Genomic DNA, 22,878 nt, shown 5'->3' with positions numbered 1-22,878 from the left:
CTCCGTGACGAACGGAGCGGAAGTTTCTCCCTTTCAAGTTTGCCATTCCATGCCCTATTTCAAGGCCATTCATGGACACAAGGAGCACATATCACCATTTTGCAAATACAACCAAATACTACTGTCCTCGTACCAAAACCGAAGTGAGCTGAACCCTCATTGATCCTCCAGTAACGAATACCGAGAAGAGATGCATATTTTCATTACAAAGTAGCGAATACCGAAAAGCACCCGTTTCGGTACAGAAGTAACAAATACCGAAAAGTACCCGTTTCGGTACAGAAGTAACGAATACCGAAAAGTACCCGTTTCGGTACAGAAGTAACGAATACCGAAAAGTACCGATTTTGGTACTGAAGTAACGGGTACTTGGATGTACTGATTTTCAGTACCCGTTACAAAATACCCGGTTCGGTAGTACCGACTCATCACTATGTGCCATGGACCTGCGGAATCCAACGATGAGCTTCGCTAAGGCCGGGAGCCAGCCTTTTCGGGGGAGATGATGTTACTTCAGACCATTACATATATGTGGCTTAAGTGTCTGTTTGTCGCCGATAGTTTATTGGTTGCTTGCATAACTGTACTAGCCAATGGGGTGAAGTTGCCACGGAACAGGGTTGCTGTTTCAATTGAGATGTAGACAATTTCCTGTAAAACTTGCCTTTGCTATGACCATCAATAAGTCTCAGGTCCAAATGCTTAAGTGTGTTGACATTTTTTTACCTGAGCCTGCATTTGGACTCGGTCAACTTTATGTTGCCTGTTCAAGAGTTCGTGAAAGAATGGATGGTCCTCTTCAAGCCGAGCTTAAAAATGATTGAAAGATCTACACAAGAAGTGTTGTGTACAAAGAGATCTTTGACGTGTGAATTAGCATTTTATTATTTAAATCGCCTTTATTTATTGAGCTAGCGGTGGCTCTTAAGAAATGTACCGCCAGTGGTTTCCTTCATTGCCCTCTACTTTAAGCAATTAAGCAAATGGGGAAATCCCGTGGGGCAGTAAGCAAAGGGGCGTCCTCGCTGCCTGCCCTGGGTAATTCAGTTTAAATTAGCAGACACCTTTGCACAAATCCTTTTAATTACAATTTATAATATCTAAAACAGTGGTCATTTCGTATGACCACCTGGCTTTCTAGTATATATATATATATATATATATATAATGAATAAATGTAAAAAGTTTGGGCATAAATTGACTGAATGTCAAAACCAGAATCCCGAGAAGCAAGTATCTTTAGTGCAGCAAACTTCGAATAATAGTAGAATTATGAAGACTGTAAAAATAAATAATATTTAGTTGATAATCTAGTTGACACTGGTTCAGATGTTACAATATGCAGTGTAGAGTTACATAAGCAAATTGGTTCTCCAAATTTAAAGTCTAACGATATCATTTTAATGGGTGTTGGATCAAAGCAAACGTATCCCATTGGCCTTTTTTTATTTCTGATATTTTAATTGATGATTTTTCACTTCGTGTGAAAATTTATGTTGTTAAGTCATTATGTAATCAACTTGTGTTAGGTTTAGATGTGATGAATCAGTTAAACTTTCCCTTTACCGAGAATGGCTTTCAAATAATTTCTCATCGGAATAAAAGTAATGTCAATTTGATAATTGCTGAGTCAGTTCATAATGTTCATTGTGTTATGGGAAATTTGAATATTGCTGTATCATTGAAAAATGTTTAAGATCTTTCGAAATCGCGAAGCGTCTCTGTTAATGTAAACAATAATCCTGAAAGAGGAAGTGGCTTGGAATTTAATTACCTTTCACATCTGGTGAATGCTATTTCTGTCAAAAAGATTGATTTATCACATATTTCAAATGTCGAACATAGAGAAAGACTGTATAAATTAATTAATTCGTACCAGCCTCTGAAAAATAAGCAATCTGATTTCAAGATGCAGATAAATTTATGCAATGAAATCCCTGTCTGTCAAAATAGACGATACATGTCTTTCATGGAACAAAAAAATTGTTGATGAGCAAATTAAAGAATGGTTGAATGAGGGTATAATAAAGCCTAGCAATTTTAATTATTTGGCGCCTATAGTTTTGTGTAACAAAAGAGACGGTTCAAAAAGATTATGAATTGATTACTGGAAATTAAATAAGATTATCTGCCTTTAATCCTAGGAATACTTGATCGGTTGGAACAATCAAAGGTCTTCACGACACTAGATTTGAAAAATGGCTTTTTCCATGTATTCAAATGTATATAGATGAAAAATGCACAAAATACACTGCGTTCGTAACACATAATGGTATTTATGAATTTCTTAAAGCTCCTTTTGGTTTATGTATTAGTCCAAATGTTTTTCAAAGGCATATTTATTCAGTATTTCATGACTTGCTAAATGAAGGTGTACTAATTAATTATATGGACGATATAATCGTACCAGCTAATAATGAAGTTGAATGTCTAGACAAATTAGAAAGAGTATTCAAAACTGCTTCAGAATACAAATTACAAATAAATTTTAAAAAGTGCCAATTCTTAAAACGAAAAATTTAATTTTTGGGACATGTAATTGAAAACGTAACTATTCAACCATCACTTTCCAAAACTGTTGCTGTTCAAAACTTTCCACAACCATGAAATTGTAACCAACTACAAAGCTCTTTAGGACTAACAGGATATTTTCCTAAATTCATTCCACATTATGCTAAAATAGCTAAACCTCTTAGTGACTTACTTAGAAAAGGTACTGGTTTTAAGTTCGATTCCGAACAGCAGGAAGCTTTTTGCAGGTTAAAAGAAATTCTCTCTCAAGCACCTGTTCTACATATATTTAAGCAAGGATATCCATTAGAACTTCATACTGATGCTAGTAGTTAAGGCTTTGGTGCTGGACTACTCCAATTGTCTGATGATGGTAGTTATCACCCAATCCAGTATATGAGTAAGAAGACTTCACTGCAGCAATAGAAACTCTGTAATTACGAATTAGAAGCCCTTGCAGTTATAGAAGCTCTTAAAATGTTTAGAAACTATTTGTTAGGTTCTAAATTCAAAATGGTAACTGATTGTCGTGCTTTTCTGAAAAATTTAGATAGCAAAGATTTAACTCCCAAGATTGCAAGATGGTCAATGTTTATTGAAGAATTCGATTACGAAATTGTACATCGATCAGGAAACCAAATGAAATATGTAACTAGGAATGCTTTAAATTTGACATCATACACATCTGATGTAACTGAGAAGATTCAGCACAACAACAGAATGAAGATGAGCATGTGAAATTGATCAAGAATTTGGTCGAGAAAGGAGAAGAAAATGGATTCTTCCTGAGAAATGGTATTTTGTACAAATTGGAAAATGGTAAAGATTTGCTAGTAGTGCCAGAGTCGTTACAAAACGAAATCATACAGAAGGTACATAAAAAGGGTCACTTTGTTGTGAATGCTGTAGAGCAAAAATTTTATATTCCTAGACTGAAATGCAAAGTTGAAAAGGTAATTGCGAACTGCATAGAATGTACACTATACAACAAAAAGCAAGGAAAAGCAGAAGGATTTCTTCATCCTGTACTGAAAGAAAACGTTCCCTTGAGTACATACCATGTTGACTTTATTGGACCTCTTCCTTCGCCGAACAAGAGATACCAACACATTTTAACTGTGGTCGATGCTTTTACGAAATTTACTCGGTTCTATTCAGTGAAATCACCAACTTCGCAAGAAGTCATTTCAAAATTGAAGGCAACAACAGACGGTATTTGGGAATCCAGCCAGAATCATTTCTGATCGAGGTGGTGCCTTTACATCGAAAGAATTTTCAGCTTATGGTACGAAAGAAGGCATAGAACATGTTAAAATTACTACTGGTATTCCAAGAGGTAATGGACAGACTGAACGAATCCATAGAATTTTGATTCTTGTTTTGTCAAAATTATCACATGAGGGTTCAACAAAATGGTTTAAATATGTTCCAGATGTCCAGAGGATAATCAACAGTACAACTACGAAAAGTACAAAGTATTCACCGTTTGAAACTCTCATAGGTACAAAAATGAAGAACAAGGAAGATCTGAGAAATAGTAAGATATTAAATGAAGAATAGCTAAAGCAGTTGATGCAAGAACGTGATGAAATGAAAGAAGATGTGAAAAACAACACTTTGAAGTTACAAGAAGAGAATCATAACAATTTAACAAAAGACGGAAGAAACCGAGTTTGTATAAGATTGGTGACTTGGTAACCATTCAGCGAACTCAGTATAAGACTGGTTTGAAACTACGACCTGCGTTTCACAGACCGTACCAATGTCATAGCTGTTAAATCTAATGATAGATATGAAGTTGAAAAAGTAGAATGAAATGAAGGACCAAATATGACATCTACTACGGCTGACTAGATGAAGCCATGGTCAAATTGATTGATGATTGTATCAGCTCAAATGTATGGACCTGTTACTCTTTTCTCTCTTTCTTTTAATTCTCTTCGCAGGTACCTCATGATGATGGTGATGTCCACTCAACAGACATTGAGGAGGATACGCTGCAGAATGACCGGATGTAAAGGTAGATTCTTCCAGTCCATTTACTTCAACTTAGCAAAGCCGTGACATAATGCAGCTTGCAAAGCAGCAGACAACTACAAGACTTGGTGGGAAACAGACGGTTTCCTTGGAGGCTCAATTTCCTTGTGTTACAAGCAGACGATGTTTGTCTATTGTCTATAGTTAGCCATATAAAAGGGCAGATGAGCCCATGAATGTATTTATTGAGGACTGTGTGTTAGTCATCATCGTCATTACATTAATCATGTAGAACTGTTTGGATTGAGTATAATTATTGTGAGATCACCTGCAATATTAATTTTTACTTAATTTACCTTTTTATTACTTTATTTATTTCTTATTAGTAAAATAAAGCATTCAATAATGCATAAGTAGTGCTCTACCATGTTTTTTGAAAGTAAACCCTACATACATGATCATACACACCGATACATATATATCAGTGTGTATGATCTTAAGTACATGTGTGTTTGTATTATGTGTATGTGCATATTACTCATATACATATTTAAGATCTTAAGACTAAAATTTTAGTTAAAACTATTATAATGGACATTGGAAACATTACATTATGAAATGGTACAATATTTTAAATCATTTCAAAGATTTAAATTTTTTTTCAATTTTCAAAAATTTAAAAAATTTAAAAATTAGAGATCATAGACTTAGTTTTCAAAATTTACAAAATAATTTAAATGACACTGGTATTCAAAGCAATGGTATTTCTAGCATTTTTATTATTATATGCATTTCAATAACAAATTATCCTATTCTCAAATTTTTAGAGAAACTGAAGATTCTATGATAAGAAATTGACAAAAAATTAGTTAAGGCATACATCAGTTATGAAAGATAATCCATCATATGGTGATTTATCTTGACTTATAAAATTATATGCATTCAAGAAAGCAACACCAGCATCATGAAAACCATCAACAGAAGCATTAGGATTAACAGCAAATAACAATCCAATCCTATAAGAAGAAAAAAATATATTCAATAAATTCAGAGATAGATTCTCAGAGCCCAATAAAAAGAATAAGCATGAAGACTACATAAATATTTGTTTAATACTTTTCATTCATCACAATTACAGCCTTTTAATTAAGTACCACTTTTAAAAATCATAGCATAAGATACTAAGAGCAGCCATTCCCCCTCCCCCATTTAAGGAAATTTTTAAATAAAAAAACATCTGCAAATTTTTTTTAAAGTAAAAATTAAGTTTTAGTAATAAAATTGCATATACAGTCAAAAGTCTTTAATCCGGACGTCAATAATCTGGAATGATCTATAATCTGGACCTCAAAGCTACAAACTTTCTGCGCATGCGTAAACACATTAATGCATTTACTCATGCACGTAGGCATTTACGCATGCGCATAATGCATTTACACATGCGAATAAATACATTGACACATGCGAATAAATAGGTTTACGCATTCAATGTATAGCGGATGGTATAAGCTAAGCTAAAATTATCTATTTCAGTTACTGTTTCAGATTGCGTTGTTCTTAATCTTCTAATTGGATCCAGCTTATTATTTTTTGCAGACTGTTAGAGCAATTTTATAAAAGTAAGCTTGAACTTTCAATTATGTCAAAAGGAATTTCCGATTCTGGAGCTTCCAAAGGATCTACAAAGCGAAAGCATGTTTCAATGTCCATCAAAAAAAAAAGTGGAATCGCTGTAAAAAATGGATAAAGGCATATCCTTTGTTTCTCTAACCATTCCGAAATCTGTTTATCAATTTCACGCTGCTCTGCAGGGGAAGGGGGGAATGTCGCGGCGCGCAATGAACTGGAGTTGACCTGTCAGCACTATCCTCATCTTCGGGGCAGATGTTTTTATTTTATTCAGCTTCTAATTCCTTACTAAATGTACTCCGTCTTTGATGTGTTTTAAATCAAATTCCTCGTCATTTTAAATATCATGAATACACATCCAATAGTTTTTTGGTTGCAATTTTCTAATTTCGACTATGCGTAATGTATGCCCTATGCATGCGCGCGTTGAAAGAAATGTTTAATAAAGTAAACAAATAAATATTAAGCTCTTTTTTTTTTTTTTTTTTTTTTTTTTTTGTAAATTTTGATACTCTTTAGATCATAATTGCTCTTTATTTCATAAATTAAGGTTTCATATTTTTAATTTTATAATTTTTGCATGCCATCTTACCAGATTTAAACTGATGATCTATAATTCAGAATCGCTAAAGTCCCGACGAGTCCAGATTAAAGACTTTTGACTGTATAAATCTTATTATGCAACTGAAAATATTAATATTTGTGGAATAGGTTCTTTTACTCCCTTCTCCTATTACTACAAATGTCAATTTCCAACATTTTTCATTGATCTGCCTACATGTATCTCTGCCATTTGCCACATTCTTTCCACACATGAAATCCTTCTGTTAATCAACAATGACATCACATACAAAACTCTTACTTTTGTCAACCTTGACAACATCTCTTAGCAATCAATTTTCTGCAGTTATCATACCCGTTGATAAATTTATTCCAGACCTCTGAAATATCTATATAGTACAAAGTCCGATATCCGAACTTGTTGGGACTTCGGTGGTTCTAGATTTGGAATTTTTCTGGATTTTAAATTTGGTAAGATGGCATGCAGAAATTATAAAATTAAAAATATAAAATCGTAATTTATGAAATAAAGAACAATTATAATCTAAAGGGTATCAAAATTTACAAAAAAAAAAAAAAAAAAAAAAAAAAACCCTTAATATTTATTTGTTTACTTTATTAAACATTTCTTTCAATGTAAGTTGTTTTAAAAAAAATTCCAAAAGTTCCTTTTTGTTATGTCATATACAGTTGACTTTCTAATGCCATACTCCTCCCATAATTTTGAGATGGATACGCCTTTATCCATTTTTTGCAGCAATTCCACTTTTTGTTTAATGGACATCGAAACATGGTTTCGCTTTGTAGATCCTTTGGCAGCTCTAGAACTGGAAACTCTTTTCGACATAATCGAAAGTGCACGCTTAGTTTTTATAAAATTGCCGTAATAATAACAGTCTGCAAAATATAATAAGCTGGATCAAACTAGATGTTTAGGGAGCAGCGCAGTCCGCTACATTAACTGAAATGCCTTAGAATCAGTAAAGATAATTTCAGCCTAGCTTAATAGCATCCTTTATACATTAATAGCTGTGTATCACAATATTCGCGACAAAAACCAAGTTATTTTGTTAAATTTTGTCTTACTCCTATTACGTACTGAATCAAGCCTGCATTGTATTAGTTTAGTTATTTACTATATCTATATTTATTTCTTGCACATGCTTAAAACTAATGCCAGTCCTTAATAAATAAACTCTCATATATACTTAATGCTTTATCTAGGGCCTGCGGTAAATACCGATTGGTACAGTTTCTACGGGTCCTAAATTCTGCTATAAAGCGCCTTCCTAAGTTCTAAATTTTCACCGCACCTAAACTTTGCATCTCAGTTCTTTCCCTAAATCATATATAACTTCTCGTCCCTTAATTTTTCCCCTCGGTGCTTTCCCAAATTCCAAAATTTTCGTCTTCCCTAAATTCTGCCGTCCGGTGTCGACATATTCTGCCGCGACTACTGGGTTTACGATGAATAACATATAAGTTATTGTTAATTAAAATAGCACTAAATATAATCTTTTGGCCTATGAGTTTCATTAACAAAATCTTTTTTTAGCATATGAAAAGAAATTTTTGTTGAATTTTACCTCGTCTTAGAGCATTTAAAAACCTATAATCATCGTCAAGCATAATGTTAGCATAAAAGGTTGCCATACTCTTGTTATTCAATTACTAACATAAAAAAAAAAAAAAAAGTTTAGGCTTCGCTGCATGAGTTATTACTGAAGCTGTCCTGTATTGATAAACATGTGGTGGTGAAAACAAAATACAGTACAAAGTCTTTAATTCGGACTCGTCGGGCCTTCAGAGATTCAGGATTATGGGTTCTTCCGGATTATAGATCATCAATTTAAATCTGGTAAGATGGCATGCAGAAATTATAAAATTAAAAATATGAAACCGTAACTTATGAAATAAAGAGCAATTATGATCTAAAGGGTATCAAAATTTACAAAAAAAAAAACTTAATATTTATTTGTTTATTTTATTAACCATTTCTTTCAACGTACGCAAGCATAAAGCATACATTACGCATAGTCGAAATTAAAAAATTGCAACCAGAAAACTATTGCATGTGTATTCGTGATATTTATAATAATGAGGAATTTGATTTAAATCACATCAAAGATGGAGTACATTTAGTAAGGAATTATAAGCTGAATAAAATGAAAACATCTGCTCTGAAGATGAGGATAGTGCTGACAGGTCAACTCCAGTTCATTGCGCGCCGTGCCGTTCCTCCCCTTCCCCCCCAGAGCAGCGTGAAATTGATAAACAGATTTCGGAATGGTTAGAGAAACAAAGGATATGCCTTTATCCATTTTTTTTGCACCAATTCCACTTTTTGTTTGATGGACATCAAAACATGCTTTCACTTTGTAGATCCTTTGGCAGCTCCAGAATCGGAAATTCCTTTTGACATAATTGAAAGTTCAAGCTTACTTTTATAAAATTGCTCTAACAGTCTGCAAAAAATAATAAGCCGGATCCAATTAGAAGATTAAGGAACAATGCAATCTGAAACATTAACTGAAATAGATAATTAGATAATTTTAGCTTAGCTTATACCGTCCGTTACACATTAAAAGCGCATGCATAAACGTATTACGCGCATGTGTAAAGGTATTATGTGCGTGCATATAACGCATATGATGCATTTACGCATGCGCAGAAAATTTGTTGCTTTGAGGTTCAGATTATAGATCATTCCGGATTATGGAAGTCTGGATTAAACACTTTGTACTGTATAATAAAAAATGATACGCCAGGTCAGCATCAGGGATATAAAATAGGTGAATGTTTTGGTTTAAGATGTATGCCAAGCAGATACTCAGCTACGGAGCCAAATTATGAATCTCCAAAATTTATGCTTACATGATTGTTTTTCCATAACGAAGTATTTTATTTAGTGCTTAAGTGAAATTAAGAATCGGAATTTTTTAGAGAAAAATCTCTATATGTTTTATTATGGAAGGAAAAATCAAACGCGCATGCATAAAGCATATAAAAAAAAAGTTTGTGGGTTTGAGGTCCGGATTTTAGATCATACCGGATAATGGACGTGCGGATTTTTGTACTGTATAAGTACAAATACCTGTTGCTGTCTTGCAATACCTGTTGCTGTATATATCAGCAACAGGTATTGCAAGACATAAGACAACATATACAGCAACAGGTATTGCAAGACATGTAAAGGCATGGCTATGTTCTGATCACTTGAAATTTAAAATTTGCACTTCCTTTTAAATAAATTTAGGACAGAATGATCGAACTTCTGCTTCTTCGATGGAGATTTATTGTTTCTTTATTTTAAACTTAATTATATCATTGTAACATACATTACTTTTTAAATGCAGACTGCACAGACTTCTTTTAAATCCATTCTTTCAATATCAATCTTTATTATATTAAATAAACTTCTACTGCGAAAGATAACATTTTCTTCCTGAAGAACCTTTCAGTATACTTACCGAATTCCAAAATATATATTATTTTTCATAAAATATTTTTTGCTGGTTATTTCTCTTTTCATTCTTTGTTTTAAGTTATATCTTCCTTACATTTTTTCATATATCCCACATTTTATCCTCTTGTTTTCTAAATCTGAAATCTTCCTTCTTTTTACTAAATCATTTTACAATAAGAAATGCTCGCCTTTAAAAAGAATTTAAATACAGTCAAATACCGAAAATCCGCCGACTCGAAATCTGTCAACTCCTGAAATCCAGGTTGCCTCTCAAAATATAAACATTCAGTTTATAGGTTCCGGAAACTGCAACATTAAGTATGAAATATTGAAGAAAAAATACTTAGCGAATAATGACATCATAATTACCGAATAATAATGAGTCATAACAGAAATACCAAATTATTGACATCATGATAAAAGTTTCTTGCCCTCTAATCCGCATCGAGGTAAGAAAGCAGATGATTCACTCAATTCTTCTTTCAAGTTCACGATTTCACACTGTATTTTCTGAACTTTGTTAGTTCACGAGATTATTTAGTGCTTTTTTTTTTTTTTTTAATCTGGATATTTTGTGGATAAATTAAGAATATTTTAAATTTCAGCACTTTTTAGTACAATTACAGATAAGAAACACACTCATGATTTTACTGCTTGCAACGTTGAAAAGCGTAAACACGTTGCATTGACACTAATGTAAAAAGTGCAAATTCTGCAAAAGATGGAGACAGATGCTACTCCTCGGTTCATAGCAGAATTGTATGGAGTTGTGATAGGATTGTGTATGATATATAGAAAAATAAAGAAAAGCTGTTGAAATTTTACAGCAACAGTGATTCTAACACCGGAATCCGAAACCAGAATTGCACGAGGCGAAATCTGCAAACTTCGATGCTGTGCATATATAATACAATGTATAATATAATCAATTTATATATGTAATAATAATTTAATGCATATAATTAGTTATTGCAATAATGTATATAATAATTTAATTAAATGTATCAAATACACCTTATTTATTTTGCCCTTTTAGTCTGAATATTATGATTTATCTTTTCTGTCATGAAATCCACAAAATCCTAAAATCCGCACAACCTCTGGTCCCAAACTTTGCGGATTTCTGGACTTCTACTGTACTAATTTTAAAAGACAACTCATAATCCCTTCCCTAAAATGGAAAAGGGAGAAGAAAGAAAGAATAGAGGGGAAAAAAAGCAAACAATTACCTTTTGATGTTAATTTTGATGTCAAATCATTGTTTACTAATGTTCCGGTCGAAGGAGCACTAAATTGTCTTGAAACTAGGCTTCGGGAATTTCACTTCACACATACTGAAATTAATGAGTTGGTTTCGCTTACTAAAGTTTCTCTAAGTCAAACCCACTTTGTTTTCCAAAATGCATATTTTCGTCAAGTTGAAGGATTGGCTATGGGTAATCCTCTCAGTCCGGTACTTGCTGACATTTATATGCACTATTTTGAGATGAAATTATTTGATAAATTATCTTTTCGTCTTTGGATTCGGTATGTTGACGAGACTTTCGCACTTTTTGACGGTTATAAAGAGGATTTATCCGAGATTCTATCTATTATGAATTCAATTGATCCAGCCATCCAATTCACTCTTGAAATTGAATCCAACAATTCCCTCCCCTTCCTCGATATTCTTATAATCCGCAATGAAACCGATTTTAGCACCACTGTGTACCGTAAACCCTTTGCAGTTTGTTTACCACCCCATGCCAAGTCATGCCACCCTGTTAAGCAAAAAATGGCTTCTTTTTACTATTATGTTTTCCGCGCGCTAAAAGTTTGTTCCTCTGAATCTTTGCTTACCAATGAACTTAATTATTTGAGAGCAGTTGCGATTGACCGTGGATTTTCTCCCGTGATTATTGATAAAGCCGTCAAAAATTTTTCAGATTCCCATCAAAGAAGACATTCCACTGTTAGAAATAATATCAATGACCTTGTCGTGCTTCCATTTTATCCTTCTGTTAGCTATAAAATTGCACGGATTCTCCAGAAATTCAATTTTCAAGTCGGTTTCTCCCCTATTAATAAAATTCACCCTTCGATTCTAAAAGATTGCGTTTCTGTCTTGAATTCTTGGGGAATTTATAGTATATCATGTCAGTGTGGTTTAAGATATATTGGCCAAACAAAAAGAGCGTTGAAGTTTCGTATCAAGGAACATGAATCTTATGTCAAAAAAGGGGAAATTAACAAGTCTTCAATAGCGTATCATAGCTGGACTTTTAACCATAATTTTGATTTTGGGTCTGCAAAAATCATCCAAAAGGCTTCTTCCATAGGCGAATTGGATTTTCTTGAGGCTTTTCACATTCACAAAGATTTAGAAAGTTTAGTTAATGATTTGAAGTCCAATCCAGTCCTTCCTAATGCCTTTAAAATTCTACTGTCTTAATTCAATTATTTTTGCCGATAGATGGCGTTACTTCCTCGCACTTGGTACTACCAGAGGGTATAAAAATCCGTTCAGTGGTTGCTTTCCATTATTTGAAGTTCAGATTTTGAGCGTAATGTGCATTTGCCCCTCGCTCCCTATTTTAACTTCGCTAATATTTCTTTATGCTTGATCAGACAGCCTGGCTCAGTAAAAGTAGGCGGCCAGTGCAACTCTGATTAAAAATCTAGTTATAACCACATGCAGTGCTGATAAGCACCACGTGTTTCTGTGATTCCTATTTTCTTCTTTCTATGTATTTCTTTCTCCTGATGAGGAGGGACCTTTAGCTGCCCTCGAAATCGATTGAGTGTTTCATTATACCTACGCTAAATATAAGGTTGTTTTTTACGGTTTTGAAACAATTACCTTATTTTCTTCTTACCTTAAATGCTTATTGTAAATTAAATACTGCAATTTAAATTCCTAAACACTTATTTCAGTTTCAGATTAATTCTAGGCTAAACAAAAATGTCATCTAATTGCTTAGTAATAAAACAGGATATCAAATCAAAAGTTTGGCTTCAGAGCCACAAAATTAATACAAATAAAATGTTTGGAATGGGAAATCTCTTAGGTATTGTTATAACTTATTTAAAGCAGTAGCTCTTAATCTCTTCTATATAAAATATTTAATTTGAGACTGCCCCCTTTCTTAATGTAATATCACTCATATAAAGAATATCTCAAGATTTCACTATTAAAACTCAAAGAATATGGAGTTCATTATCTAATTTAAGGCTTCCACAACTGCGGCTCTTTCATAGTTACCGTGTAACTATGATTGGTTAAAAAATATCTTTTTAATACAATTACAGACTAACTGTTCTGCATTACTTAATGAAAAGATAAATTAAGAAGTCTTAAAAAAAGATTAAAAATTACAAAACTTGCAATGCTGGAAAATAACAGTTACTATAAAAATATTGAATAAACATATCAAAAAGGATAAAATATTTAAAAGTAGTACACTGGTAATCAAAATACATGCCAAATGTGCTGTCAAGATTGATGACAATGTGTACCTACGTGATATGGTTGACAGTTTGAAGAATCCACGAGAAAAAAATTCAACTAATAATTGAAGCCCATGATGAAATATTTAAGAAAAAAAAAAAAAAAAAAGTAAAAAGGTAACAGTCATCATAAGCTGGAGCTGAAAGACATACTAAAATTCTGAAGTGTTTTATGCAAGGATGTTTTCCATTTGCTATAAATTTAAGATTCTTATATTATTAGAAATATTTCCTTTCAGACCAGTTTCACATTTATATCAAGAAAAGAGCATAAATTATAGCAACATTAATTAATAAATTTTAATCAAAAATATATTAATTAGAGTTTTCATTTATTATAATACTTCATTTAAAAATGACAATTATTAACAGCTTCCCTTACAAATTTTTTTGAAAAAAATTGCAAAAATTCATCACTTTTTTTTATTTTATTATTAAATACAACAAAACGAAACAAATCAAAATATGTAGGTTTTAAGTTGAATTTTTAATTTTTTGAAGGTGTAAAAGCATTTATTTTTAATATTAGTTTACTATCCCGAGTTATCTCGGGCAAACAAAAAAAAAAGTTAAATATTAATCTTTGTATGATAGTTTTTTAAACAAGGGACAACACAGAGTGATACTTGACATTCTACACTGGTATCTGGTCTCTTTTCTTACTGGCTTACCGCTGGAATCTCTTTCACGGGAGCACAAAGTGCACGGTCTTGTTGGATTTTATTTTATTTTTATTTATTTATTTATTTATTTACCTTTTCATAATCTGAAATTTCATAATCTTTTCTATCTGAAAAATCATCGCTTTCGCTATCTTCCATCATCGCCATTATTTTATTTTTTTCCAACGATTGCATCCCTCTTTATACATTACTAATCCACAAGCCAACATATATTATACAGTAGGGAAACACGCGACCAGTCCCTCCAAAAGAACCACACAACCAACAAAATTTGGCAAACTGCCAATCAAAGCTGAATATTTCCTTTCATTTCCTCCAGACCGAGTAAAACCGTAATAAAAGAAATCATACTAACAAATTCTGCTTCGCCAGAGTTTTCTCGGAATAATAATAAACTGCAATATATACGAACCCAAGATAACTCGGGATAATCAGGCAAGTGGTTAAGCAAAATATACCTATGTCTATGAAACAGTTTAAAGAAAACAAATGAATAATAAACTTGCCTAACAGGTGCTTTGTGAACATAGAAAGACTCAGCAAGTTTAAAAATATCTTTAGCATCGCTTTTTGATGGATCAGCAACAATAATCTGAAAGAAAGTAAAATGAGATATAAAATATCTTATTTATAAGAATAGTAGAATATTAAATAATATGTAAGCTAATGACAATGCATAGTTATAAGTCTTAAAAATTAAATATATTTATTAATATATATAGCATATATATAATAACACATTGTAATGCAGTGCATCTTAAAATAAAGCATCGTTGCATATTTTTTACTATACATATATCTGGCTGTAACGAAAGTTTTATGCCAAATAACACTCTTAATAATGTTAGAATAAAAAAAGCATGAAAGCAGTATCTTTAGTGCAGGTAATAAATAACCACCCAAATCTATGATTTTCTGCCAACATTTTGGTACTTTTTAAAGCCTTTGGGCTCAGAAAGTTAGTGGCAGTGAGTCCAAAAACAGCTCAACCTCATTTTGGACGTACTGTGCAGAATGGAAGATAGCACCAGCAAGATGTAGCTGCAGGTGTAAAAAAAGGTTGTAGTCCGAAGGAGCGATGCCATTGCTATATGTGGGTGTGGCAAAAGATCCCATTCAAGCCCATACAGAGTCCAGCTGCTAAACACAGACACATGTGGTCTTTACCTTTTTGTGCCAGAACTCAGTTCAACGTTTTTCCTTGATAGCAACGTCAGCATGGACTACTATCTCGCTGTAAACCTTTCTGTCGATGATTTTACCTTTTTCCAGATACTCTTTGTGCAGAGCTTAAATTGCACCGGAGCCTGGCTCTGGTACTAAAGTGATGTTGCTACTACTCACTTTCAAACTATTGAGTACACTACCAAAAATTCATTAAAGTTATACAAAATATGAACTATAAAATCCGGGCTTCCATGTGCTCATGTTTTGGAGGAAAACAATGTTATTCAAAATTTAATAGCCCTAGGTAGTGTTGCTTGCTTCATCATCTACAATGCGAGAAATATTCACACATTCACGCAAATTTCTCACTATTTAACTTCTTTAAATATAATACAGGGCAATAATATTTGGTAATAACATTTCAAAAGAGATATGCTATTTATAATCATTCAATGCAAAATGACATTTCAAGACTATCCCATCCAGGACTAATGTCCCTTTTGGGCTTTGAGAGGAAAAATGCTTCTTCCATTAATTTCTTCTAATTTTAAAATTTACATTTCTAGCCAGCAGAAAGAATGTACTTTGTCTGTTTAATCAGTTTGCCATTTCATGATTACAAGCATGACCATTGTTTTACTTTCGTTCCACTCCAAGATTTTTAACGTACAATATTGTTTAGAAGCATTTTCTGAATAATTTTAAAACTCATAAAATTAAATCATTAACGCATAATGTATTTACGCCAAGCAGAAGAATATGAAGGTGTAAACCTTAAGAGATGGGATATAAAAGTTGCCCTTTCACCTCCTATTAGCTGGTATTCAAGAAGGAACATCCATTTAGTTAGAATGCCTCTACAGAATTGCTTTTTTTCTAACCTTAAGATACAGAAATTTTGCTGTTCTGAGTATGGTGCGAACAAAAAAAAAACTCTGAAAACAGTGTGTCACAAGTACAAGGATCGGATGGTAGAAAAATTTTGTTCCAACCCGTTTTACTGAAATACTAAATATTTGAATGATAAAGTCATAATGCAAAATACATTAAATAGATGAACTATGAAAAGCGCTGATAGGTACAAGCAGAACATTGGCACAGAAGAATCAGTCTTTTGCCAAACTAAGTTTAATAAACAATGAAGTTGAGTTTAATGATGGTGGTTTTTCTATTGATCGGCTGGTATCTGTTTTGGTTCCTGGATATTTGAACAAAATACATGGCTGAGTTTATTCTCAGTGAGTTTAATTAGCAATGATACATATTACTTCTTTAAATATTTTACCACAACAAAACTCAGAGACAAAAATAAGACAAATATATTTGAAATTTTTTAAAAGCATTAGCTCTAAGTTCATAATTTAAGAACAATAAAAATTACATTTTATTACCATTTATAACATAACCTTTTAATACTTACTAAATGATATATGTTTTTCTTAATGCTACGAAGCATGCCTGGATAAGTTGGTCTCAACAAATCTTGAACACTTCCAGGCCAACTACGATACTGACGATCTGTTTCAATGTTGTTTATATACTTTAAAAAAGAACATAAAATATAATAACTATGCAACCATACGATGAAAAAAATATAATATTCAAAAATGTATTTTTTTAATTTTCCCAGAAAAAGAGTTTAATCATAATACTCTGTTCTAAAACTGTCTACACAATTGTTTTTATTTTTTCTGTCTTCTGTGTGCTATAAAAAGGTATAAACAAACATTAATTTTTCAGTGTTATTTCATGTATTTCTTAGAAATGAATGCAATTGCATATCTTTTATGCATATAAAAATATTTCATTTAATCAAAAATTTTTAAAAAATCAGATATTTACGTATATACATCACTATTGTTACACTATAGATCAAACGGGGGGGGGGGGCTCATAATTGCATTAAAGAGAGATTCAATAAGAAAAGCAAAATAGCATGCAAGAAAAGGAGATCAGCTTAAAGATGTATAAGTATTTTATTAAAACTTTTAAACTTATTCTGTATTTTACATTTCATGCCTCTCTCTCTCTTTTTTTAAATACAATTTATTACATTAACAAAAAAAGCTTTATTTAATCATTTAAATACCCTATTTTAATTTAATAATTAGCAATAAAATTTAAGCCACAAAAATACACAAGCATGTGGTGATCTATATTAAAAGTTTACAGTTAAAAATTAAAGTATTATTAAAGATGTAATGCGAGTAAATGTTTTTGATGGAACAATAATAATTTATCTAGGCTAAATATATTAACAAGTATTATTTATAAATATTACCTTAATAGCAGTATCCCGAATATCAACAGCATATTCTTCTTTATCCAAGGCAAAGTCCATTTTCAACAATTTTGTTAACAGTTGCTCCTATTACAAACAAAATTCAATCACATTAAAGAATTTATTATTAAGCAACAAAAAAGTTACCACAAAAAGGTCACACAAAAAAAGCACTTTCACTATTGCAATAGATCTTAAATATAAACTAAATGTCTGTCTGTGCTAAATGATATATCTGCTTTTCTATTTATATATGTAAATATCTGGTTGAAATGGAAGTTTTCTTCCAAAAAAACATTCTTAATAAAGTTAGGGAGGAAAAAAACATGAAAGCAGTATCTTTAGTGCGGGTAGTAATCGCCACCCAAACCTATGATTTTCTGCCAATGTTTTGGTAGTTTTCCAAAGCCTTCAGCCCAGAAAGTAAGTCTCTTTCTTTCAAATGCCAGAAATCATATGACAAAATATGATTAAACACGGCAATGTGTACCGTTTGCGCAAACGATATTTGCAGTGGTGGGAAACTTTCGTTAAACCTTGATATTTTGTAAACAGTCATTTACTATTTCAAAACAAAGACTGTTAAAAAATTCAGGATGTATGATAAATTCAGACACACACACACATAAGCAGACAGTTAAAAAAAAAAAAAAAAAGTCTAATATTATTTTTGCCAACAAAATTTCCCAATAATTCTATAAAGGAATTATAGAGGAATTTTTAAATTCTTTATTTTCACTTTTCTAATAAACAATCTTATACATCTCTTTTATTCACTTCTCAGTATACTGAATTCTTTTATTCTCTTCTCAGTATTAACTTAGAATACTCAAAGGTTGTAGGTATGTTCACTCTTTAGAACTGAGAGAAACTCATTCTGCACTATTACAGGGTTCGGACACATTTCTGCACACAGAAATTAAGGACTTTTAAGGACCATTAATGAAAAAATTAAGGACCTATGAGCAAATGGGAACTGAATAAATTCAATTAAAAATATTATTCTATGCCTGAATTTCACTTTTGTAATACAATCCTAAAAATAAAATAGATCCCTGAGTAGTATGCATTATTACTAAACATGAATTAATTAACATAATGATTAATAAGTTTGAGAATAAAATAAACTTTATACAATTTATCAAGTAGGATGAAATATTTTACACTTATAATAGTTGGACATATTTGAAAGAAGATGTCATTTACTTACGTTTTACTAATAGTTAGATTTATGTTGATTTTTTTATGTCTCATTTTGTTACATACTTAGTCAGTCTAGAGGTTTAGTAAATAGCAGGTAGATTTTATGTCAAACAGTATAGGTTAAAATGAGAAGTAAGATCATAATCAGCACGATTCATAACAAAAGACAATGTTGTCACTGCTGTTGCTTGTCTAGAGAGAGACCTGCTCATTAGAACAAACCTGAAAGGTCTGATGTAGACACAGTTGGCAAGTGTTGATAGTCAGGCTCTGATTGATGCAGTTAGTGTCATAGCTTTGTGTAGAGAGGGATTGTAGCCCAGTTAATATACTTTAATGTTCCAATAAGCGATTTAAAGTACCAGAGATGATAAGTTGTTTTGTATCATTTTTAAGTTTCACTAGATGCAAAGAATAAGTTTTACTTGAATTTTTAAATTTTTGTGTTTTATCTTGTGACCACAGTAAGTGTTAATGAAAGGCAATAACTCACTTATGTATTCAATATGTAGAGATAACTTTTAAGGGTAAGCAGTTAGTTATAAATAATTAAATTAGGTAATTAGATAACCTTAGTCATTATGGATTTACATGATCACTATTAAATTTTATTGTTAAAAAAGCCTATTAAAATCAAAATCTAATAAAATTTCACGGTTTAAAATACATGTAATTTATGACATTAATTCTTAAACGATATTAGGATACACATTAAAAGCTACAAAACATTTATGTTTTGTAACAACACTCAACAAAATATTTATCCTTCATTTTAATTTGAAGCCTTTCCAAACATTTTGTCTAGTTTATATAGATTTCCTTCTCTTTAATCATCTTTTCTAACAATTAGAGAGTTGTCTCAATATGCAAACTAATGCTCTAATAGCTAATTTTGCTTTTGCTGAGAGCTGTTTCGTAAATTATGCTTTACAGCAATATGCCTTATTTATCAGATTCATAATATTGTATAAGTTGCCAAAATGAAACTTTAAAACATGACAGCGAAAAATAGAATGTTTTATTTTAATGTTATTTTTTATATATATAATTTCAATATATTACCATTGTTTTAATGAAATTTATCAATGTTATGATGCTTTAAAAAAACTGGTCGAAAAATTGTCAGATCTCGGAATTAGAAATTTTCTATAGAAACTGATCCTAAAATTGCCAGAATGTTGACAAGTCTTCAAATTTAGAGCTGTTTAATAAAAGAATTCACATCCCCAAAAGCGAAAAGTTGTTTAAGAGTTCTTTATTAGAAAAAAGGAATTTCAAAATGCTTATGTTTCACTTCTTGCTTAGAAACTCAAGTATCCCAACATTTTTATTAGAAATAGAAACAAATTATAACCCATGAACCCATTCAAAAGATAACCATATATGTCAGTGAATCGCCAAAAATATTCCTCCAAAATGCTAATTCACACTCAAAATGGCAGTCATAAAAACAGACAGAAATTTCAGATGATTAAAATTAAGGACCTTCTGCTGATTTTGACCAAAATTAAGGACTTTTAAGGACCAAAAATCAATTGCAAAAAATTTAAGGACTCTTAAGGACCGTACGAACCCTGTATTAAAATCATAATGAAATGTTCTGCAAAATGTATCGCCACCATACTGAACTCACAAACTGATGAATTCTGCACAACCTACAGTCAAGCTATTTATTTCTTTTCACTGAAAATATTAGTTTAGCATACTCAAACACACTTTTGACATCCTTGGAAATCCTGCAGTTCCTATCATTGCCATGATAGCTGATACCAGTTCAATTTTTTTTCTTTCTTGTTAGAAGCCACTCAATGGATTTACAAATTTAAAGCCACCAAGAAAAAAAAATTGAACTGGTATCAGTTATCATGGCAATGACAACAGCAGGATTCCCAAGGATTTCATATTGATTTATACAATCCCTCTTATCGCAGGGATATACTATTAGTACCAGATTGGTTAAACCTTTCCACCACACTACCTTTTAAAGTCGGAGCATTGATTAAAAAAAAAAAAGGTAGACAGTCTAATTAGGCCTAGAGGAATACACAAGTAAAATTTTGTGAAGACAGCACTTATCGTTTTAATTCTGTGGGTGTGCCCAAAGTGGCACACTGATTGAATAGAGTATCGAAAAGAATGCTGAAACTAGCATTGTTGTCAATGAACTGATCGATAAGATGCAGAGAAACAAAGAATACAGACTCTCAGTTGTCCTAGATTATCGGTGAGCCCAGTCTGGGCACACCTAGGGTTCACCGTTTGATTTTAGGCATGATTTCAAGGTTAAAATTTAAAACTAATATAGAATAAGGAGATTAGCATACAGCCAAAACAAAAATAACATAGAAATTTCTTTTCAAACAATTCCTTTTATACCCTAAAATAAATCTGGAAGATTTCTTTGAAAAATTAGGGTCTTAAAAAACTAAACATGGCTAAAATATATGGAATGGTTTGTGTTGAGCTGTCATCTACTATAAATAAAGAAGGTTCAGAGTAACCTATAGCAACCTATAAATCCTTTTTCATTCAATTTTTCTGTGCGTACAGAAGGAAATTTCTAGGTGCCGCAAAGGGTTAATTAAGTCAGGAGAAGCAATAACTTTTTTATATTTTTAAATGCTGTGGGCTTTTAACATATATTAAGGCATTTAAACCTTAATCATTAAACCTTAAAATTATTAAATGAAATTAAAACTAAAATAGCTTGACTGAAATAGAATTACCCCCTTAGCGTCTCAAAATACAAGAGGATTTCAAAAATATTAAAAAAATTGAATTAATGAAATATACCATATATACTAGCATAGTCACCCTTCCCCTAGTTTTCCCGGGACATAATTTAGAAACTTCTGATTTATGGTAAAAATGTATGCATTAATAAGAAATTATTGTGTGTAATATTATTGATACTGATGAGTCCATGTGTAAATAAAAAGAAACTGACATGTGTATGTGACATGTTTCAATAATAAAAAATAAATATTATTGAAACTGATATTTTACAAAACCCAGAGCATAATAATATTAATGTGTCTTATGTGTGTTTTTTAATGTGCTATGTTTCTCATTTAAGCCATCTCATTAGAAATAGTACACACCATATATATTTCCCCTCCGGTTTTCAAGCAGTAAAATTAGTAAGGGGCAATACATCAGTAAATACTGTAATTAAAAGCTTTATTATGCTTATTTTTAGTTATAGATGTTTTTATGTTTATTTCAGTTACAGATGGCACTGTTTCTAGGAGTTCTGGATATGATTCTGCTTTTTAATAACTGTTGGTAAACTCCTGATTTTAAGAAACATTATTCCCAACCGGAAATAAAAGCAGCGGTTAAATTCTTTCATATTCAAGCAAGATGAAACCCATTCTACATTACTTCTCTGTTATTCTCAACTTTTGGTGACTACACAGAAATAAGTCACCATTCTCAACGTGATTAATCAGCTAGTATTCAATAGGATTGATATCTAAACGTAAAATCCTGATTTTTTTAGTATGGCACTGCTTAAGCCAAGAAAATACAAAGACAACCCACTATCAATAGCAATATTAAAAGACACAGTGATTTACTATATATATACATATATTATTTTTGATGCACGATTAGGTAGATGGCTGTTTAGCAGCTTTTGATAGTCGAGTGGAAAGACAGGAAATGAGGCTGACACAAATGAATTTGAAGAACTTCCAATCTTTATTTTCACATGTATAAAGCCATCTTAATAGACATTTATCTCATCATTACGAAATACGATAACTTTTATGTACATTGGTTTGTTAAAGGTATGATGTAGGCATGTTAGCAAGGCAAAACAGCACAGTATTGGCAGAGCAGAAATTAGGGAAAGGAAGATGTAGTAGTTATTTGTGAAGAGTATTTATACCTAGTAGATGCAGAAAGTACTC

The 22,878-nt window shown here is 31.7% G+C and overlaps 1 protein-coding gene across 3 annotated transcripts in view; it reads right to left on the bottom strand.

Moving 5' to 3' along the window:
* Positions 1-22,878, bottom strand: part of Uggt (UDP-glucose-glycoprotein glucosyltransferase) — a 211,458-nt gene that overhangs the window by 115,497 nt on the left and 73,083 nt on the right. For all 3 annotated transcript variants that reach the window (XM_085819200.1, XM_085819198.1, XM_085819199.1), the window contains exons 12-15: positions 17,762-17,848; positions 16,901-17,020; positions 14,820-14,905; positions 5,369-5,504 (exon numbers count right to left, since the gene is read on the bottom strand). In XM_085819200.1, the coding sequence (XP_085675326.1) occupies positions 5,369-5,504; positions 14,820-14,905; positions 16,901-17,020; positions 17,762-17,848 (429 nt within the window). The remainder of the gene's footprint in view (positions 1-5,368; positions 5,505-14,819; positions 14,906-16,900; positions 17,021-17,761; positions 17,849-22,878) is intronic.

Source organism: Stegodyphus dumicola, chromosome 6, assembly GCF_044657685.1.
Source record: "Stegodyphus dumicola isolate Sdum_Otavi_A_Nest chromosome 6, ASM4465768v1".
In the NCBI taxonomy this organism is placed as follows: domain Eukaryota; kingdom Metazoa; phylum Arthropoda; class Arachnida; order Araneae; family Eresidae; genus Stegodyphus; species Stegodyphus dumicola.
The sequence above is the reverse complement of the archived record's forward strand: the minus strand, read 5'-3'. Positions and strand labels throughout refer to the sequence as shown.